Raw genomic sequence first — 18,474 nt, 5'->3', positions numbered from 1 at the left:
TAATTCATTACACACTCATTTATTAATACAAAGTATGCCTTAGAAAGCAACTGTGTAAAATTCAATACAAAATAATTTATTAATACAAATTATGCCTTCAGCTTTCTATTCTGAAAATGTTAATTCAGTCCTGCTGAATACAAGGCTTTGAATAAATTACGCAAAATCTAAACCAATCCCATCCCTTCTCCATGACTTTATATTAAAACATGCATCATCAAAACACATCCGAATGCAGCTTGCAAACAGGAAAGTGATCCTTTGTAACAGGATGTGACTGCTTGTGACAGTACATTACAAACGAAATCAATAAGTAAAACTGCAATAACACACCAAGAATGAACCCCTGTGCTGTACAGAATGGAAAAAAGGAGCTTTGAGGAATGATATCTATGCTTTCAAGAAATCTGGTTGTAATTAAAATTGCCCAACAGATGTCAAATATCACTGTAGCATACATTTCTCATTCTTTAACCCAAAATCAAGGATTCTTAGTTTGGCTCCATTGCCCTCATTTAACATTTACAGGGACGGCAAATGCCTTACACGATGACAAGCATCACATAATTAATATACATGATCCTCATAAATGAAATATTACAACACCAATTATACTTTCAGGATGTTCAGGCTTCTTGAGCACAGAGGAGAGAAGGGTGTCATTCCTCTTGTTATGTAGGAGACAAACTGGAACAATCATGCTGCCGAGCTGACTCCTTCTTAGAAGCTGTTATAAGAGCACTGGTCAGGTCTCGACCCAGAGCTATTTCAGCAAAGTCTCTTCAGCAGGGTTCATTTTTTAAGGCAAACATAAGTTAACAATATAGAATGAAAACACACAACCTGTATAAACACCCATTTGGTTTAAAATGCTACCCCTCCCACCCCAACCCCAGCACTCTTGGAGAATGTCTCTTTACTTTTCATCGCCTGTTGTCGAAGGCAGTGTCAGCAGCAAATGTGCACTGAGTCACTTGGACATCAAGGCAGGAAAGGCACATAAAGCACAAAAATGAAGAAACACCAAGAAATGTGTTATAATATATTTGATAATGGAAAAACAATTCAATAGGCTGACAATTATCCAAAATCCCTGAATTGTATTTGCATAGTCATACAGACTTTTCTTTCTAAACACAAAATATCCACTGCGCCATCTAAGGCACATACAGATATTTGAAGGGACTACCATCCAAATGAACTCCCCAGCACAGCTTCAAGCAGACATCTCTTGCTTTTGTACAGGCTTTGTCTAAATCATAGTTATGGCTCTTCGACTTCCTTGTCATCTTGGCTGAGCAGGAGGCATCAGTGCAACCTTTGGCCTTGTTCCAGCCTACATAAACAAGTAATACATCAATGTAAACTGGGTTTGTTTTTCAACAACATTGACAAAAGAAACATGGTCCGATTTTGCAACTTTGGTTCAACAACCAAAGCAGTACAAATGTGCTGTAAACAACAGGAAGCAATTTTACACTTTTTTTATGCTTTTTTTTTTTAATGTCAGTTTGCACATTACTAGATTTTGAAGATAACTCATTATCTGATAGTAACTAAGCATCTTTCATGATCATTTAGGTCACCCTGCATGATAGTCTATATATATATATATATATATATATATATATATATATATATATATATATATATATATATATATATATACACACACACACACACACACACACACACACACAGTGGCTCTCAAAAGTATTCACCCCCCCTTGGACTTTTCCACATTTTATTGTGTTACAACATGGAATCAAAATGGATTTAATTAGGAGTTTTTGCCACTGATCAACCCCAAAAAAGTCCATAATGTCAAAGTAAAAAATAAAATCTACAAATTGTTCGAAATTAATTATAAATATAAAATATCAAATAATTGATTGCATAAGTATTCACTCCTTTTGCTATGACACACCTAAATAAGCTCTGGTGCAACCAATTGTCTTTAGAAGTCACATAATTAGTTGAATGGAGTCCATCTGTGTGCAATTAAGGTGTTTCACATGATTTCAGGTTAAATACACCTGTCTCTGGTAGGTCCCACAGTTGGTTAGCACATTTCCTAACAAAAACTGCATCATGAAGACAAAGGAACATTCAAATCCAATCCAGAATAAGGTTCTTCAAAAGCACCAATCAGGGGTAGGATATAAGAACATTTCCAAGGCATTGAATATCCCCCGGAGCACAGTAAAGTCCATTATTAAGAAATGGAGAGAATATGGCACAACTGAATCTGTCTAGAACAGGCCATCCTCAAAAAGTGAGTATCTGGGCGAGAAGGGCACTAGTCAGGGAGGCCACCAAGAAGCCTATGGCAACTCTAAAGGAGTTACAGTCTTCCACGGCTGAGCTGGGAGACACTGTGCATACGGCAACAAAGCCTGGGTGCTTCACAAAACTGGCCTTTATGGAAGAGAAAAAATCGTCTAGAGTTTGCCAAAAGGCATGTGGGAGACTCTGAGACCAAGTGGAAGAAGATTCTATGGTCTGATGAGACCAAAATAGAGCTTTTTGGCCTCAATGCTAAGCACTATGTTTGGCGTAAGCCTAACACACATATCATCCTGACAACACCATCCCTACTGTGAAACATGGTGGTGGCAGCATCATGCTATGGGGATGCTTCTCTGCGTCAGGGCCTGGAAAGCTCGTGAGGATAGAGTGGATGCAGCAAAGTACAGAAAAATCCTGGACGAAAACCTGCTGAAGTCTGCAACAGACCTGAGACTTGGGAGAAGATTCATCTTCCAGCAGGACAATGATCCCAAACATACAGCCAAAGCCACCTCAATCCAATTGAGAAAATGTGGAAAGGGCTGTAATTGCTGCCAAAGGTGCCTATACTAAATTTTGACTCAAGGGGGTGAATACTTATGCAATCAATTATTTTCTGTTTTGTATTTGTAATTAATTTAGAACAATTTGTAGATTTTATTTTTCACTTTGATATTATGGAGTTTTTTTGTGTTGATCAGTGGCAAAAACTCCTAATTAAATCCATTTTGTTCCATGTTGTAACACAATAAAATGTGGAAAAATCTATATATATATATATATATATATATATATATATATATATATATATATATATATATATAAAATATATTTGGTTTTTTTTTGGTTTTTAATTTAAGATTAACACTAATATTTTTGAAAATAATAATGTATCCGCTGTGCTTTTGTGTGGTCTAAAATTGTACAGTAATATCTTACCTGAGTCTGTTTCCAGTGTGGGACTGCTAACGGAGGTTTCACAGAAGGTACTGGAGCACATGGACTAGGCTTTGTACACTGTGAAGAAATTTATCACACACCTTGTTTATTTCATGCTTATTAGTTTAGGCATACCTACAACAGCTATGTAAATCGTCACTGGCTGGTTTCACGGACCTTGATTACCAGTACTCTTGGACTAACTAATGTTATTTAAGGTAAAGTAGCACAGACTAGTGCTAATCAGGTCCTGTGAAACCAATGGTAAAAGCAGTAAACCTCACATAAGTTACTGACAAAACTACAGTGGCCCACAATTATGTGTCACCTAAATAATTATTTGGTGTCTGTTTACTACAGTACTCCATAATGTAGCCTTCTGGACACATACTTTATATGAAAGAACCCTAGTTTGTTTGCATCATCAAAAGGCACATTCTTACTACTTTACTAGGAGACTCAAATGAAAGTGTAAAACTCTGTTATAGCTCAAATGTTATACTATCTCTTAGAAAAATAAAATATTGTAAATTGCAAATAAAGATTACTTATTTAAAGAAACTAAACAGGAATAATTTAAGCGTGACTTACCGGTTTGGTTTTCAGATTGGGCAAAGGTTTTGTAGGGGGGACTGGTTTGGCCTGCAATAATATAAACAATTAATATTAATTTCGTATTTTTAAAGATGATTGTAACTAGTCAGAATTACAGTGAAAAGCTGTATGTGACTCAGTGACCACACTTCAGTTCCATTGCATAACATTTACTTCAGCCAACTAAGCCTTGACATTTTTATTTGCAGGTTCAGAACTGATACCAAGGCATTTATCTTTGAATTTCCCTCAAGTCTGTATTAGAAAGACAAAATGCTTTCAATTCTTCATGACAATACTTTTAATTGGAGTGGGTTTAATACGAATGCATGTTGCAGGAAAAATTGCAGGACAGATACAATCTACTTTGATGTAATTAAATATTTTAGTTTACCTGTGAATATCCTGGCTTGGTTGGAGGGGCAGGAGGTGGCATACTGGGTTTTACAACCTGAAAAAGAATGCAATTAATATGTTAATACATGTTTTATGCTACTTGCTTTTTTTTTTAAAGGGCAATTAGCTAAGACTGTGCCTCACTGGCAAGGCAAGACAAAGCTGATAAATATTCAAACAAACAAAATATCAAAATATATAAAGTATCAATTACCTGTCCAGATGTTATATTATACTTCATGGGTGACACTGCCTTGGGGGGCTGCAGACAAAAAAACAAACCAAAATATTCAATTACATTTTTTTTTTTTTTTTTAAAGTGAATGTAAAAAGTGAATGTAAAAAGCAACCGGAGCAAAGCAGCAAAGTAGAATCCAACTTACCTGTGGAGGAGGTCGACTGGGAATGACTGTGACGCACAGGGGGGTGCAGAGCTGGGGAACGGAAGAGGACTCCAAAAATATCGGCCTGCTGATCGTGGGGGTACCAACATGAGGGCTCCCTTTGTTACCTCCCCTTTGAAATAATGGGTTTGACAGTCCGGATTTTTCTTTTCTGTAAGTGAATTTGTTGAAAAGATGAATTTCATAAATTGGAATGCTTCAAATACAGCATGGTCCCCTACAGTATTTTCCAATTAAGGTGTATTGAATAATCTTCAAATGCTCAGGAGATTTTGCTTTGGTTGCCAGTGATATATATATATTGTTTTTGCAGGGTTAGCGACGTTGTGTGTCTTTGTCATCCTAAATGGGTTTCTCTCGTCATTAATAATGTGATTTAAATGTAGGAAACACAACTGAAGAAACACAAAAAAAGCAGCCAGCCTTTGGTAGGCAGAATTATTTCCTGTTTGAAGTCTATTTTCCCTCCACTGGATGCAAGGTAGTTTTGGTTTCTGTGGTTCAAATACAGTTTACATTTTTTTCATGAAATTGTGTTGCCCTGACTAAGGAAGCCAACTTGATCACAGTCCCTGGTTGGCACAGGTGCTTTAAAATCATTGGTAAAATGAAAAACCCAGAGGAAGCAATGCTATTCAAAAACAGAAAGGAGGACAAATACTAACGTTTTACTGGGGAAGCTCTCCTTCCTGCTACGCCTGCAAAACATTAGTCCACTGGTGATAAGGGATGCCAGTATTAGCAAGACCACTGCTACAGTTACTCCAATAATAATGGCATTTCCACCTACAAAACAAATCAAAAGGTCACTTTGTACGCTCATCTTTATGTAAGAATCATGCATTGAAAAAAGACTTGACAGACTCAATATCTGGCATGCAGTGCACAACCCTTTCTTACTATGACTTACCTTTAGGGAGCTCAGACAGTTTAACATCACAATATGGTGGTGACCATCCTGCATCACAGTGACATTCCTTTTTATGATTGCAGACCTAGAAAAGGGGATTCTTTATTAAGAACGGTATGTAAACGGCAAAGGATCCGAAATGGTAAGGAATCGAAACAAGAGCATACTTAATGAGAAGGGCTTTTCATATGGCACACAAAGGGAACACTTACTTACCCCATGATTATTGCATTTTGCAGAACAGTCTTCTGTTTCATAAATGTCAAGGTCCTGACATCTGCCATTATAGCAAACCTGCGATGTTAAACAACAAATAAAACATTTAGTATTCTACGAGGTTCTACGAGAAAGGACTGAAGAGATGATCTCCAGCAACAGATGTTTCACAGTATTGTTTGCTCTCATTTTCCACCACCGCCCGTGTTTTTTAAAGTTATAATGCAATGTCATGGAAGTTTGCAAGACCATAATTTGTTAAATGCTAGGTTTTCATGTACAGCACACTTGCATGTGTAACACAGTCTTAACAGAACAATAATGTGGTAATAACGCTATCATTTTGCATGGACAGGTAACTGCTGATATAAAACAAGTCAATGCCTCACCTTCCCCTCTTCACATTTAGTTCCATTAGGGACCAGCCCAAGATCTTCAGAGTCAGCATCATTTGACATCTTTGCTATTTTACACTGCACAGCCCAAGGAAGGGTCATAGTGTATTTTTGTTTGGTGATTGGGAACATATTTCCATCCTGACAATGTATCTTTCCACATTTAATATCCCTGTAAAAGGAATGTTATTTTTTTATTATATTTATACCTAAACAACATTTTCCAAAATTATATACATATTTGGAGTAGCATAAAAAGTAGACCTGTTATTTATATATACTGTAACAACCATATGTAGAACAAATATTTTCAAAGGTGAAACATAACTTTAAACAAATCTGCCAAAAAATAAATAAATAACAAACTATGGTAAATGTATCCTTTTCAAGTTGTGCACCATGTTAAACCAATCATTTATATAGCTTTTTTTTAAGACAGACTTTAAAAAACCCATTTGTCTACATTTAAAAGTTGGCAGAATGAATGTGGTCGTACTCTATATGCGAGTGCTGATGCAGATGTTATTAAAACATGGATTTGGCAGACCCACGTTGTACTATCCTGGGAAGAAACAGCACTGAAAGCAAACGGCAGCATCTAAAGTGTTTTCCTGGTTTTGTGTCCTTGTAAAAAGAAGGACTGTTAGTCCGGGGGTACAAAACGTCTTCATAAATTCACACAGGTTAAGCATTCTACTGGTATTGTTTTTTTTTTTTGTCAAATAAAAATGTATGTCCCTATGAAGCAGTGTTGAGTTAAAAAGGAGAGGTCGTGAACTCTGTAAATTTGTTTTTTAACAGATAGATGAAACGGTGTGAATTCTAAATAAAGTAATCAGGTTTCATGAAAATACCATCACTAGGATGTTAAAATAAGCAGTCATATTAATCAGCACTTACTTTCCGGCACAACTTTGATATCCGTTTAGGTTCTTTTTGCAGTGAGCATGCTCGTCTCCTCTTTTATTTTGCTGAAAGCAGGGATCTGGAGCAACTCTGGCAGCTAAATGATAACAAAAAATACCCATTTATCATAGCTTGTAAATGCAACAGGAAATAACAGAGCAACATGCATATTTAGAAAGCTGACTGAGCCCATAAAGTCATACACAAACTGTCCTGCACCATTGAACATTTGGATGAATAGCTTTGAGAATTTAGCACGAGTTCAAATATTTTAAAATACTGATAGCTACTGATAGTTTACGACAAAGGAAATGTGTTGGGCTGAATGGAAGCTGCATGGCAGTGATAAACCTGGCTCTACCTTACTATTACTACATCAGGAAGGCTTTTGAAAGTACCTGGTCCCCAAAGGGTAATGCAGTGCTGCTGGTGTGTGGGGCACTCTCCATTAAAGCAATAACCCTGTCCAAACTTGCAAGGGGACCCGTTCATTTGGAAAGCATTCTCTGGACACTGTGGGTTCAGGCCAGTGCAATACTCTGGCAGGTCACAGTCACTCTCACTGTGTCTGCACACATCTCCAGCTGGTTTGACCTAGAGTACAAAATCAATTAAAACTTTAAAGAAAAGTAAAACCAAAGATTCGCTCCAGAATTGGAGTTCCTTTAGCCTGGGAAAGGCTTATGCTTGCACTTAATTATTATACAGAAAAATGTTTGAATTCTTTAGATTCTTTTCTTGCATAAAATGTCTGCGGACCTTTGAAGCAAAGACTGACACACCTCATGTTAACACTAGAAGACCAGCGTGAAACTGGTCAGAAAAAAATATATTCTGTTTTGTCCTGCTCATTTTATACAATTTCTACAGTTGTATTGCTATTTTTGCACAGTATGAAATCTAAAAATGTTCTAACACAAAGTAGGACACTGCTAGCTGACAGTGTGCCTGGTGTGTGCTTGTGTGTGTACACCCTGGTACTTTAGCAAGCACTTTTAAACATCTGTTATGCGTTTTGTTTTGACAACTCTTGCTTGATCATTTCCTGCTTAATTTTTTTTTTTTTTTTTTTTTTTTTTTTAGATTATACACTCAAGGGCATTGTAACACCTAATGTTAACAAAGGTTCCTTGCACAAACATTACAATATTTCATTTGTCCCTTGTATATATTTACTTTAAAAAAACTGTATTTCTTCAATACTGCTGTTTCAGAAAGACGTAGACTTTATGTTTGTATTAGTAATATAAGATTACTAACAGCATTAGGAAGTGAATGTTAAAGGGTTAAAATAAAATAAAATCACAGTAAGCTAAAACAAAAAAAAAAAAAACATGATAACTACAAAATATCCATATAAATGTACCAGTGGTACCTTGGGTAAAGCTTTACCTGTAGGTAAGATAGAGTACTGTATTTAAAGGCTTGGCATACTGAAACACAGTACAATAAAATCACAATGAACAAGGTCATTAGAGGTTCATGCAGCTGTGGGTAAATGACGAGGTCTTACCTTGCACTCGTGGCAGCATTCTCCATGAGCACACTGGGCCCCTTCCTTTAACCTGCAGGTTGTGGCATTGCAACAAGGGTTCCTGCATTCCTAAAACAGGAAACAGACTCACATACGTTGCAGGAATAAACTGATAGTTGCTATGAGGCTGAAAGTACAGCGACTTAATCATATCAGTTTTTTCAAATCAAGTGTTTATATATTTGGTGTGACTTACCTCTACAGTCCCACAGTCACACTCTTCACCCTGCTCCACAAAGTCATTACCACACACTGGGCCTCCGTACAGATCGTCTGTACTGGGGGTGTTCAACAGGCAGCTGGGGTTGTACTGACTCAAAAACTGCTGTAGGGCCTGCTGGCTGCAGCTGCTAAAGCTATGTGGGTAAATGTTCCTAATTATATAAAACAAAAACAAAAAATAAACCACAAACGTTACCATGCCAAGCAGGACATAAATGCATACAGCAAGCAGGATAACTCTTTATAAAATCAACTCTTTTAAGCGAAACACTGCAGGCCAGCACAGACCAGATAGTCACAAGTTACCGCCAGCTGAACATAGTTTGAGAAAAAAGGCATAAACCTGTCTTTAAAAATCAAAAATGTTTTAAAAGAAATAATAAAATGAGATGTTATTTCTGAAAATGTTGCATGAATGAAAGAATGGTTCATTGACAAAACATTTAAATTTTTACCTTGTGATGTATCACAAATTGTAGTTATTGTACAATGTGTTGAGATTAGTGCTGGGCAGACGCAATATAGCAGAAATGCCATTGTTTAGGACAGGATCAAAATGGTGCCATCATAATAAAGCTTTATTATTTTATGCTGCTTTGACAAATAGGGCATTCTGGCAGCTGCAATACTTTGCTGGTGACGTGGCATAATATGCTATGCTTTGATAGTAGTTGTTTTGTTAAAATTATCCTCATTCAAGCTCAAAACAGCTTGAAACTTGACAGCTCTCTGCATAGAAGTATTTTATTATCAGTTTAATACATGTGGGAAACTGTTACAATAACTGTCTTAAGTGCAAGCATTAAGCCTATGATACTGTCACAACAGCATTCACATGAAGATGACTTTCACTTCCTAGAATTGTTTTTATCACTGTTAAGAAGACTCCCTTTTCCAATATATGTAATAAAACAACATACTCCACAGTGAGATACAAATGTAACAGTAAGAGGGCATCAGTTCTACAGGCCTTGAGTATAAAGGTAATTTATAAGTCTAGGGACTGCTTACCCAATACTATCTGCCATTATACATCCCTTGCGGGACTTTGATGCTTCACAGATACAGTCAGAATCATCATGAGACATGCCCAAGTTGTGCCCCATCTCATGGGCTATTGTTGATGCCACCCCTATAGGGTTTCTATTGTGGTCCTGTGAACAAGAAAAACACACACTGAAAGTTCTCCAGTACTTACTTCCATTGGTGTGTGCATTTACAGCTTAATAAAAGCCTGGATACTTACTGCCGTCTTTTTTTTTTTTTTTGTAATGTAGCGCACCAGTCTAGTACTGGTGAGTAATTAGACGAAGAACACTGTTTAACAGTATGACCGGTTCATCCACCTGATTTTCCAGACTTTGACTCTACATTAAAATAGTGGTATTTCATTTAAAAGCTGTATTCATATTGAACATTCCTGGGTAAATAATGAGTTTTTAAAACCTATTTATAAAGAAGGGTACCTCATTAACTGCACCAGAGTCACCAGAGCACATAGCAAACTTTGTTGCTAACCCCACTGTGCTGCCTTCAAAGCTAATGCCACTAAAACAAAAACAAAGATATAAATCAGAAATACATTTTAAAATTCAACAGAAAAGCCTTTAAGATGGCTTTTAACAAACGACAATACTTGCTTCTGTCAGACCACAAGAATACAGAATTGAGTTTCGGTCAAGACTAGACTACAGTCAGACCTTCCTTGTGGTGAAAGGTGCCATATTACTCACAATACAACTGAACATTAAGCTAAAGTTCTTTCTGTCGTTATACTTTAAATCTTGTTGGCCAGGTGGCACAGAGGTCAGTTGAAATGCGGGAATGAGACAAGCTTATCTGTTTGAATGATTTCCACCCAGTTTCTCAGTGCCCTGCCCAATGAGGAATATTGTACACACTAAAAGGCAATACTTACGTCACAAACTGAGCATTGTCATGCTTCTTCTTTTTCAGCAAATCTGTCTTGCGCCAGGCTAAGAAATGGCTCAGGGTTTGATCAGGATCAGTGTTGACAACAAACTTGTCCCTGTATGTCCAGACTTCCAGTCCAACCAGCACAACACGTACGTTAACAGGTCGATAAAGCTGTAAAGTAAAAGGCGATTAACTGGGAAATACTAACCACTGTGAATTCATTTTAGTAAATAAATACCATTAAATTAGTGCCAAAAGTACATATATCTACCCACTCACTTACTTTCATTTTGTGTTTTTTTTTTGTTTACTACCGATTAAGCCACATTGATACAGTCAATGTAAAAAAAAACAAAAAACAATTAAACAAGACATATACAGTATGCTTTTCAAAAGGGGCAAAATAAAAACAAGGTCGCAAAGTGATTTCTAAAACCTGATTTAGGTCACTAAGTATCTGGCTTTCAAAGGGTTTAGATGAAACGAGTCATGTATTCACTTGTTGACGCTTTTTTAAAAACCAAAAAGCTACATTAATCAGGATGTAAAAATAATTTTGCGACATAATTCTTATTTTGCCCCTTTTGAAAATCATGCTGAAAGTGACACTGGTGCAGAATTTTAATCTTGCCAGATGGAGTTTATTCAGAAGTGAATTACCTTGTCAACATGATTAACAACTTCCAACATCCGACTTCGAATTTCCTGCATGTCTTTGTTATATTTTGTATACTGAAAAAGAAAAAAAAAGTTACACAAACACACATGGGCTACCTAGGGACTGCTATTTAAAAGCTCATAATAAAAAATCACTACAGAATAATTTACGGTAATTGTCACACTACAAGAATATTGTTGTTTCTTGCTGGTTCATTTGTTCTGGCTATATTTGTTAGAGGTGGATAAAGCCTGGCAGATGAAACATGGTGCCCAGGACATCACACAAACACTTAGCAATTATATGACTCCTCCTCACTTTCATCTACTTCTTTTAACTTTTATCAAGTAAAACTCTTTATTGGGTTAATCCTACCTCTCTGTTGTCAACAACCAAGAACATCTCCACAAATCTATTGCCTTTTGCAAGAGGGGCACTTTTCTAAAAAAAAGAAAAAAGACAGACTGTTATACACACCTGTCAAAAATTCTGTTTCTTAAAAAAAACAACAACAAAAAAACAACAACACGGTTTTGACCAGGTCAAATTCCACGTGTATTTAAATTTATTTTGAGCACCAATTTCAACAAGTGGTCTTAAACCCATCATTCTGGGTAAAAGTGTTGTCAGAGTTTTAAATTAGCTCACATCCTTAGGGTACTAAATACCACACTCATTTTACAAAACAAAGAAGTTTGTGTGGCACACCCTGCCATCTGCCACAGTGGACTCCTTCAATAGCCATAGTAATCGAGGCATGAATCACAGAGAAGGGCTTTAGGTTCTTCCCCTGAGGAGCCTTAATTAAAGAGCTCCAAGTAAGAAAGGATGCATTTTATTTTTTATCATGGGGGAAGAGCAGGAGGAGCATTTGTCCCAGCAGGAATATCCTGGAGCCATCATCATCTAAAAATACAGGATTGGCTTGAAATAAATGAAGCTGGTTCAAATAAACCAAAACATAAAATGAGTTGCAAGTACCCAGGTCGGTGTCTTGAAGATCCCAGCTAGTTTGGGTCCATGGTCATAGACAGTTTCATTCGAGTCTCTGCAGGTCGCTCGCTTCATTCTCAGGTGCTCCTGTCTGTAAACAGCATGGGCTCCCTCTGCAGCTCCACTCAGGGGCTCAAGCAGGTAGACTTTCTGCTCAACCATTAGAAGGCCTCTAGAAAATAAAAAGGGTCACAAAGTCAACAAGAATCTATGTTTTATCTTTAAAGACACCTGACAAATTAAAGAGTGGTCACTAAAGTATTTTCAAAGCCAAGCCACTTAATATAAAAGGCTTCCTCACAACTTTGTAACTGTATGCATGTCTTCAATTATTCTTTGCAGATGGACATTCAGAAAGATGTTTGAATAATTAGATATCTGATATATTATCTAAGAATATCTGACAAACCGAAACTGTCATCAATATATGTTAAATATTTAGGTTATTTGTCTTCAAATAACTTAGACTTAAAGCCTTCTTCTTCATCTAAACATCTAGCACTAGAAATGTCTTCTGGACTCTTAGCAGGACAGTAGTGATAGTGGTTGTGATCTGTTTGCTTTTAACTGATCAATACCAAATATAACTCTGTGAACACAAATAATTAGTAAATGTGGGAAATTACTTCACAGTAGCTATAAATATGTGTGAATGAGTGATGCTGCTTCTAGGTATTTTGTGACGTGGTTAAACATGACACAGAATTTGCTAAATATATATTTTTTCAGTATTACTAAAGTGCTACCATCTGTTCAAAGAACTCAGATTTGAACTCTGATAGTTACACTTCAGTATTTAACTACACATTGTTTTGTTAAATGTGGGAAAGGTCAGATGTCATTGCTTTATTCTTATGACTCCCTAAATTGTCACAACTTATATAATCATTGGTTCAAAGAACTTAACTCATGTTTGTTTTGAACAAATTAGAACAATGTAAAGAAATACTGGGTTGTAACTCTGGACAAATTCAAATGTTATTATATATCATACAAAAACAACTGGCTGACATTAATAAAAGGGGAAAAAAACCCATCTGAACTGATGATGCAGAACAGTTGCTTGAATTTGCTCAGTTGCTTGAATTTTTTCTCTTATTTGAAACACATTGGGTAAAACTAACATTACCATTGTCAATCTTTTCAATAAAGGCATGCAATCTCACATTTCACATCAATGTGTAATCTTTGCTTGAAATAGGATCGTGGGTAAGTTATCTCTTGTAGCATATTATCTTGACAAAAGAGATATTTTATATAAAATGAACACTGTCTACATTTTCTGCCTGTTCATTGCAAAATACGTTTTTTGCCTTTTATTTTCTCAGTGTGTTTGTCTGGGACTGTCTAACCACTTTAGTTCCAGTAATCTGCAGTACATTTTTAGCTGCACTCTTGCTGCAATGTCAAACCACTACGTAGGGTTGTGCTGAAAGTAGCAATTACTATTTAAAAAGCTTTAAAAGCCCCAATGTGGAGTCATAAATAAAAAAGAACAGTACAACCTATTATAGCGAACTATTTTAAAAGATGTGCAAAGACAATGAACAAAATTATTAGAACCATATAAAACAGCAACTGAACTGCTCCTTCTGGCAACTACATCATACCTATAATGTTTAGAGCTAGTGAAACAAATAGTCCCAAAGATATTAGCAATGTATTGTGCAGTGGAGATGGAAAAAATATGAGAAATCCTTATAGCACCTACCCTATATGGGATATTTAAAAATGTTAAAAGTATCTGTATTACTAGCAATTTTGTGCACAAAGGGAAGTATTCCCTCCTATCACACGCCTTTTACAGTTCTTCTGATAAATGCTATCAGCTATATCAGAGAAAAATAGGGCTAGGTTAAAAAACTATTTAGTGACGCCATGCAAATAGGGAGTTTCCATCAGTTTAATGCAACAGTATCAGGGGGGGTGCTAAACACATTTTGTGCACATTTTCAAGCTGTGATCAGCAGTGAATTTCTGAAAGCTGGTCTAGATAAAGAGATAAAACCACACAATTCTTTACCTGATTCCAGAGCATGTACTTATACTGATGGAAGAGTCTTTCACACCTTGAATGTGGCCTTGATAGAAGCAGTGTTCCTGTACCAAAAACAGCAGACGTTAAAATCGATTCACCACAATAACATAGCATTTAAACAATACACGTTCATTTTAAAACAATTTAGTATAGAATTGATTTATTTTATACCTCAACATTTGGAGAGCTAGTAATTTCAGTACCATTTTGTAGAAAGTGTGTCTCAGTGTAATCTTTTCCCAAAAGAATTCTAAAAAAAAAAAGGAAAGTGAAAACAACATGCTCATTGAACAGTAAGATATTTGCCATCCAGTAAATAAACGATACATTATCTTCTTCAGCTACACACAGCCACTGTCCTATGTTATCCATAGGTAGATTTATATATACATGCATTGGACATCATTCAGCAATTTAACATCTTCAGAAATGTTAATGTGCATATTTGAATTAATTGAATAAGTGAGAATTATAGCTTACCTATTCTTCTCAAGATTAATGGTATAGTTCTTCCCTTCTATAGTCAAGGCATACTGCACTTTCTCAGGGTAGGAAACCTGCAAAGGTAAAAGTAAAGTATGTTTTTATTCATACTTCTTTTATGCATTGTACATCCAAAAATATCCCTGCATATTCCCCTGTTGGAAATGGACCTAAGGGAAATGCTATACTATGGTCTGGTGCTCAGCTATTGAGAAAAAGTCTCCATCACACCATGGAGCAAATTTCCAAGCGATCTTATAAATGCAGTTGGAGAATGGGCTACATATTTAAATTATCTCCCTCTCCGTGTCAACAACTATCCAGACATAAAGGTGCTTCCCACCACTGTAAGGTGTGAAAAGTATCGCTGGGGGGGGGTTTATCAGTGAATATACTATCAGAGAATTATCAGTGAATAAATCCCAGATGCTTCTTATCAACAGCTTGGCAGCTCAAACAATTACACTCTTAAGAAAGCCATTTTTATACATTTTTGTATCTAAACATTTTAATAGTGAGTACCCCTTGGCTGAATAATGCTTGGTTTCAATGACACATTTACATGTGGTAAAGAAAACGGATATTTAGGGTAGGGCACATTTTTCTAAAGGCTGAGTCATTCAAATGGTCTCAAGTGCCTTTTTGTGTAAGCCATTACACAGCAATCACATATCTATCAAGCACACACAGGCCCTCATGGTTCTACATGTTTTATTCCCAAACCATGAAAATTCACAAAATGCTGAACACATTTAGGGTATACAGTAAATACATAGAAATATCTTATCAGGCTGACAGCCCTGGTATGCACATATGTAGACTCATTAAAAGTAGGAATCTAATGTACAATTGATGAGGACTATGAAAACCCCTGGTCGTTTATAAGTGTGTTAATGAATCTTCAATAATCAAAGTGAGCACACTAAGGGCTACATAATGTACATTATATATAATAAAGAGGAGCTGTATTTAATCACTGCACAAGCAAATGAAAACGTACTGATACTTCACAAGTTCATGTTGCTGATTTTTGAATCACTGACGAGAAACAGCACACAGCTGACTGATTTACCACTGAGCAGTAAAACCAGGAAACGCACCTCTTTTGAAGAAATGTCTCGTTTGGGTCGGCCTTTGGTCAGTCTTTGAGGAGTAATTATTTCATACTTCTCTACATCAGCAAGCTGGGAAAACTCATTTGAACATGATGCTACAAAGAGAAAATACAATTAGACCGTCTGGAAATAAACCCTTGAAATAATATGCATCAACATTTTTATATTTGAAAATGTAAATAAAAACACATTAAAACTGATTATCTTGTGCATTCCAGCCCAGTTCCATCGGCTCCTTGATTATTTCTTAACTGGCCTAAGCATCAATTAAACAATATTGCACCCAATGATAAAAAAGGTCTTAGACTGTGATTAACTGGGACAACAACAGATTTAAGTAGTCCACTGAAATTAACTGAGAAAAAAAGAAGGTTATTGAAGACAAAAACAGACACTTTCTTGGACTGTGATTTTTGGCTGACAGTTATGTTGAGGTTAAGCAATATATAAAGAATGCACTGGGGTGTCAATAAGTGAAAACCTTATTAGGTCACTGTTACAGTAACTTATCTAATCAAGGCCTGAACAAAAATATATTTATAACAAAAAAATGTATACAGGAATAAATAAATGGAAGTCATAACAACACCAATTTGTAGAAAGAATAACACAAAACAGAAAAACTGTTAAGCAAGAAAATGACCCAGGAATTATTGGGACTGTATCTCCAAAAGGGTGTTGCTGTTAAAACTGAAGATGCTATTTCAGATTGAAGATCCAAACGTATACTAATTTACCATGCTTTGCCACTTTGACCATAATTAATTCCTCAGGGTTTTATATTTCACCGACAAGGCTATGACACCAAAGCTGTTCAACTGTAGGCAGTCACACTAACAAAAACGAGTTGGGAATTCGGGAAATCTTGTTCTTTCTCTGTAACAGAATGCTACTTTGTAGGAATTACTCACGCCTCAGCTACATCGACCTCTGTCCAAAAACATACTTTTCCACTGGGAGATAGCAACTGTAGCTGCCACACCAGCAACAGATGCATTAAACTAATCCATACCTAGCCATTAATTGAAGCTTACTGTGGACAACCACACATGAATTTATTACACAATCTCAACATATTTTTTAAATGCACGGTGCACACATTAAACACAGTAGCCCAATGGGTAAGCAGCACATCAGTGGCCATCGGTTAGGTTATGAATATATTTAAAAGCAGTTAAGGAATACGTGTTACTCTAATATACAGTACGAGTTGCACTGAAACACATTACAGGCTGCATCAGCAAAGCAACCTTTCATGATCGATCTGTATTTTAAACGCTTAAAAAACAGTTAGGCAACATCAGTATGCCACTGAATAGAAAAAAGACACAGTATTTTGCCATATCTAACAACAATAAAAGAATCCAACACTTTAAACTCTATTCACAATTAAAAATCATATTATTATACTATAATACACTTTCCACTCAAATATGTCGGCTATTGTTTTACTACAGCAAAATGTGATTATAAAATATAGAAACAAACGTACCCAGATTGCAATGGCATATCAGAAAAAGAAAAGGTAAGATCCAGTGCATGTCTGGTACAGTAATTGCGCCGCTCAACGTGCTTTCTCCGTCCCAGATGTTCAGTCGCTCTCTACTTGAAAGAACTCGAACTCGTCTTAAACCCTGCCCACAATGAATACGATTTACATAAACTGTGGGCAATGGCAATTTGAATGGAATTGGCCAATCTGACACCGTCACATAGTGACTCATATGTAGAACGATTTTTTACCGGAAAGCAATTTCAGAGAAATGTGAGGTAACGCAGTGAGTAAGTGAATTTCAGAGTTTTAATGTCCTAAAACGAAGTAGACGACACTGTCGTATTTTATCCTTTTTGCCTCAGTTTCAGTACCTAAATTAGCTTGCTTTTGTTGCCCAGCAAGATGCCCGTATATTGTGAATTCTCAAAACTTGTATCACTTGTAAACAATTTTGTGTTTGAGCGCTAATGTAATGTTAAGATGAAAAGCAGAGTGTATCAGATACTGTAGGGCACCAAAGTTAAACAGCCTATACGGAAGTGATGCATGCTCTGTTTTGCAAATTATCATATATTGGTTTATCCAGCGTTGTAATAACACTATGTAACACAATTTTTGTTCCTGGGTAGTAAGTGTTATTTCCTAATTGCTTATGCCTCAAAAGTATAGAAAATGGCTATTATTCCCCACAAACTTTGCTTTTGTGACCAGGACAGTGATATTTCAAAATATCACTATTTCCAATGGGAAAATGGGAAAATGTGTGTCTTTTCGTTCACATAAAGTCAGAAAAAAACAACATATGAATCCAAATTAACATGTATTTATACTAAAGTAATACAAAGATGACTACAAAAGATTTAGAATGAGTAGTTTTTCGAGATTTACAATTATACTGTATTTACAGTGATATCACTGTCCTGGTCACAAAAGCAAAGTTTGTGGGGAATAATAGCCATGCTCTATACTT

The 18,474-nt window shown here is 36.2% G+C and overlaps 1 protein-coding gene across 1 annotated transcript; it reads right to left on the bottom strand.

The window, feature by feature from the left end:
* Window positions 1–1,028: 1,028 nt before the first annotated feature.
* adam8a (ADAM metallopeptidase domain 8a) lies at window positions 1,029–17,619 on the bottom strand. Its single transcript, XM_041269506.1, has 25 exons — window positions 17,502–17,619; window positions 15,995–16,104; window positions 14,892–14,968; window positions 14,583–14,661; window positions 14,397–14,473; window positions 12,362–12,545; window positions 11,756–11,821; window positions 11,383–11,454; window positions 10,724–10,893; window positions 10,272–10,353; window positions 9,817–9,959; window positions 8,780–8,957; window positions 8,563–8,652; window positions 7,448–7,643; window positions 7,044–7,146; window positions 6,138–6,315; window positions 5,749–5,826; window positions 5,533–5,617; window positions 5,288–5,408; window positions 4,602–4,773; window positions 4,433–4,480; window positions 4,217–4,273; window positions 3,820–3,870; window positions 3,229–3,306; window positions 1,029–1,336 (listed from the first exon to the last, which is right to left on the bottom strand). Exons 1-25 carry the CDS (start codon window positions 17,548–17,550, stop codon window positions 1,286–1,288), a joined length of 2,595 nt encoding a protein of 864 aa, XP_041125440.1. The 5' UTR covers window positions 17,551–17,619; the 3' UTR covers window positions 1,029–1,285.
* Between the last annotated feature and the right edge of the window lie 855 nt (window positions 17,620–18,474).

The sequence above is a fragment of the Polyodon spathula genome, chromosome 13 (assembly GCF_017654505.1).
Source record: "Polyodon spathula isolate WHYD16114869_AA chromosome 13, ASM1765450v1, whole genome shotgun sequence".
Classification (NCBI taxonomy): Eukaryota; Metazoa; Chordata; class Actinopteri; order Acipenseriformes; family Polyodontidae; genus Polyodon; species Polyodon spathula.
This window is presented reverse-complemented; position numbering and strand designations above follow the sequence as displayed.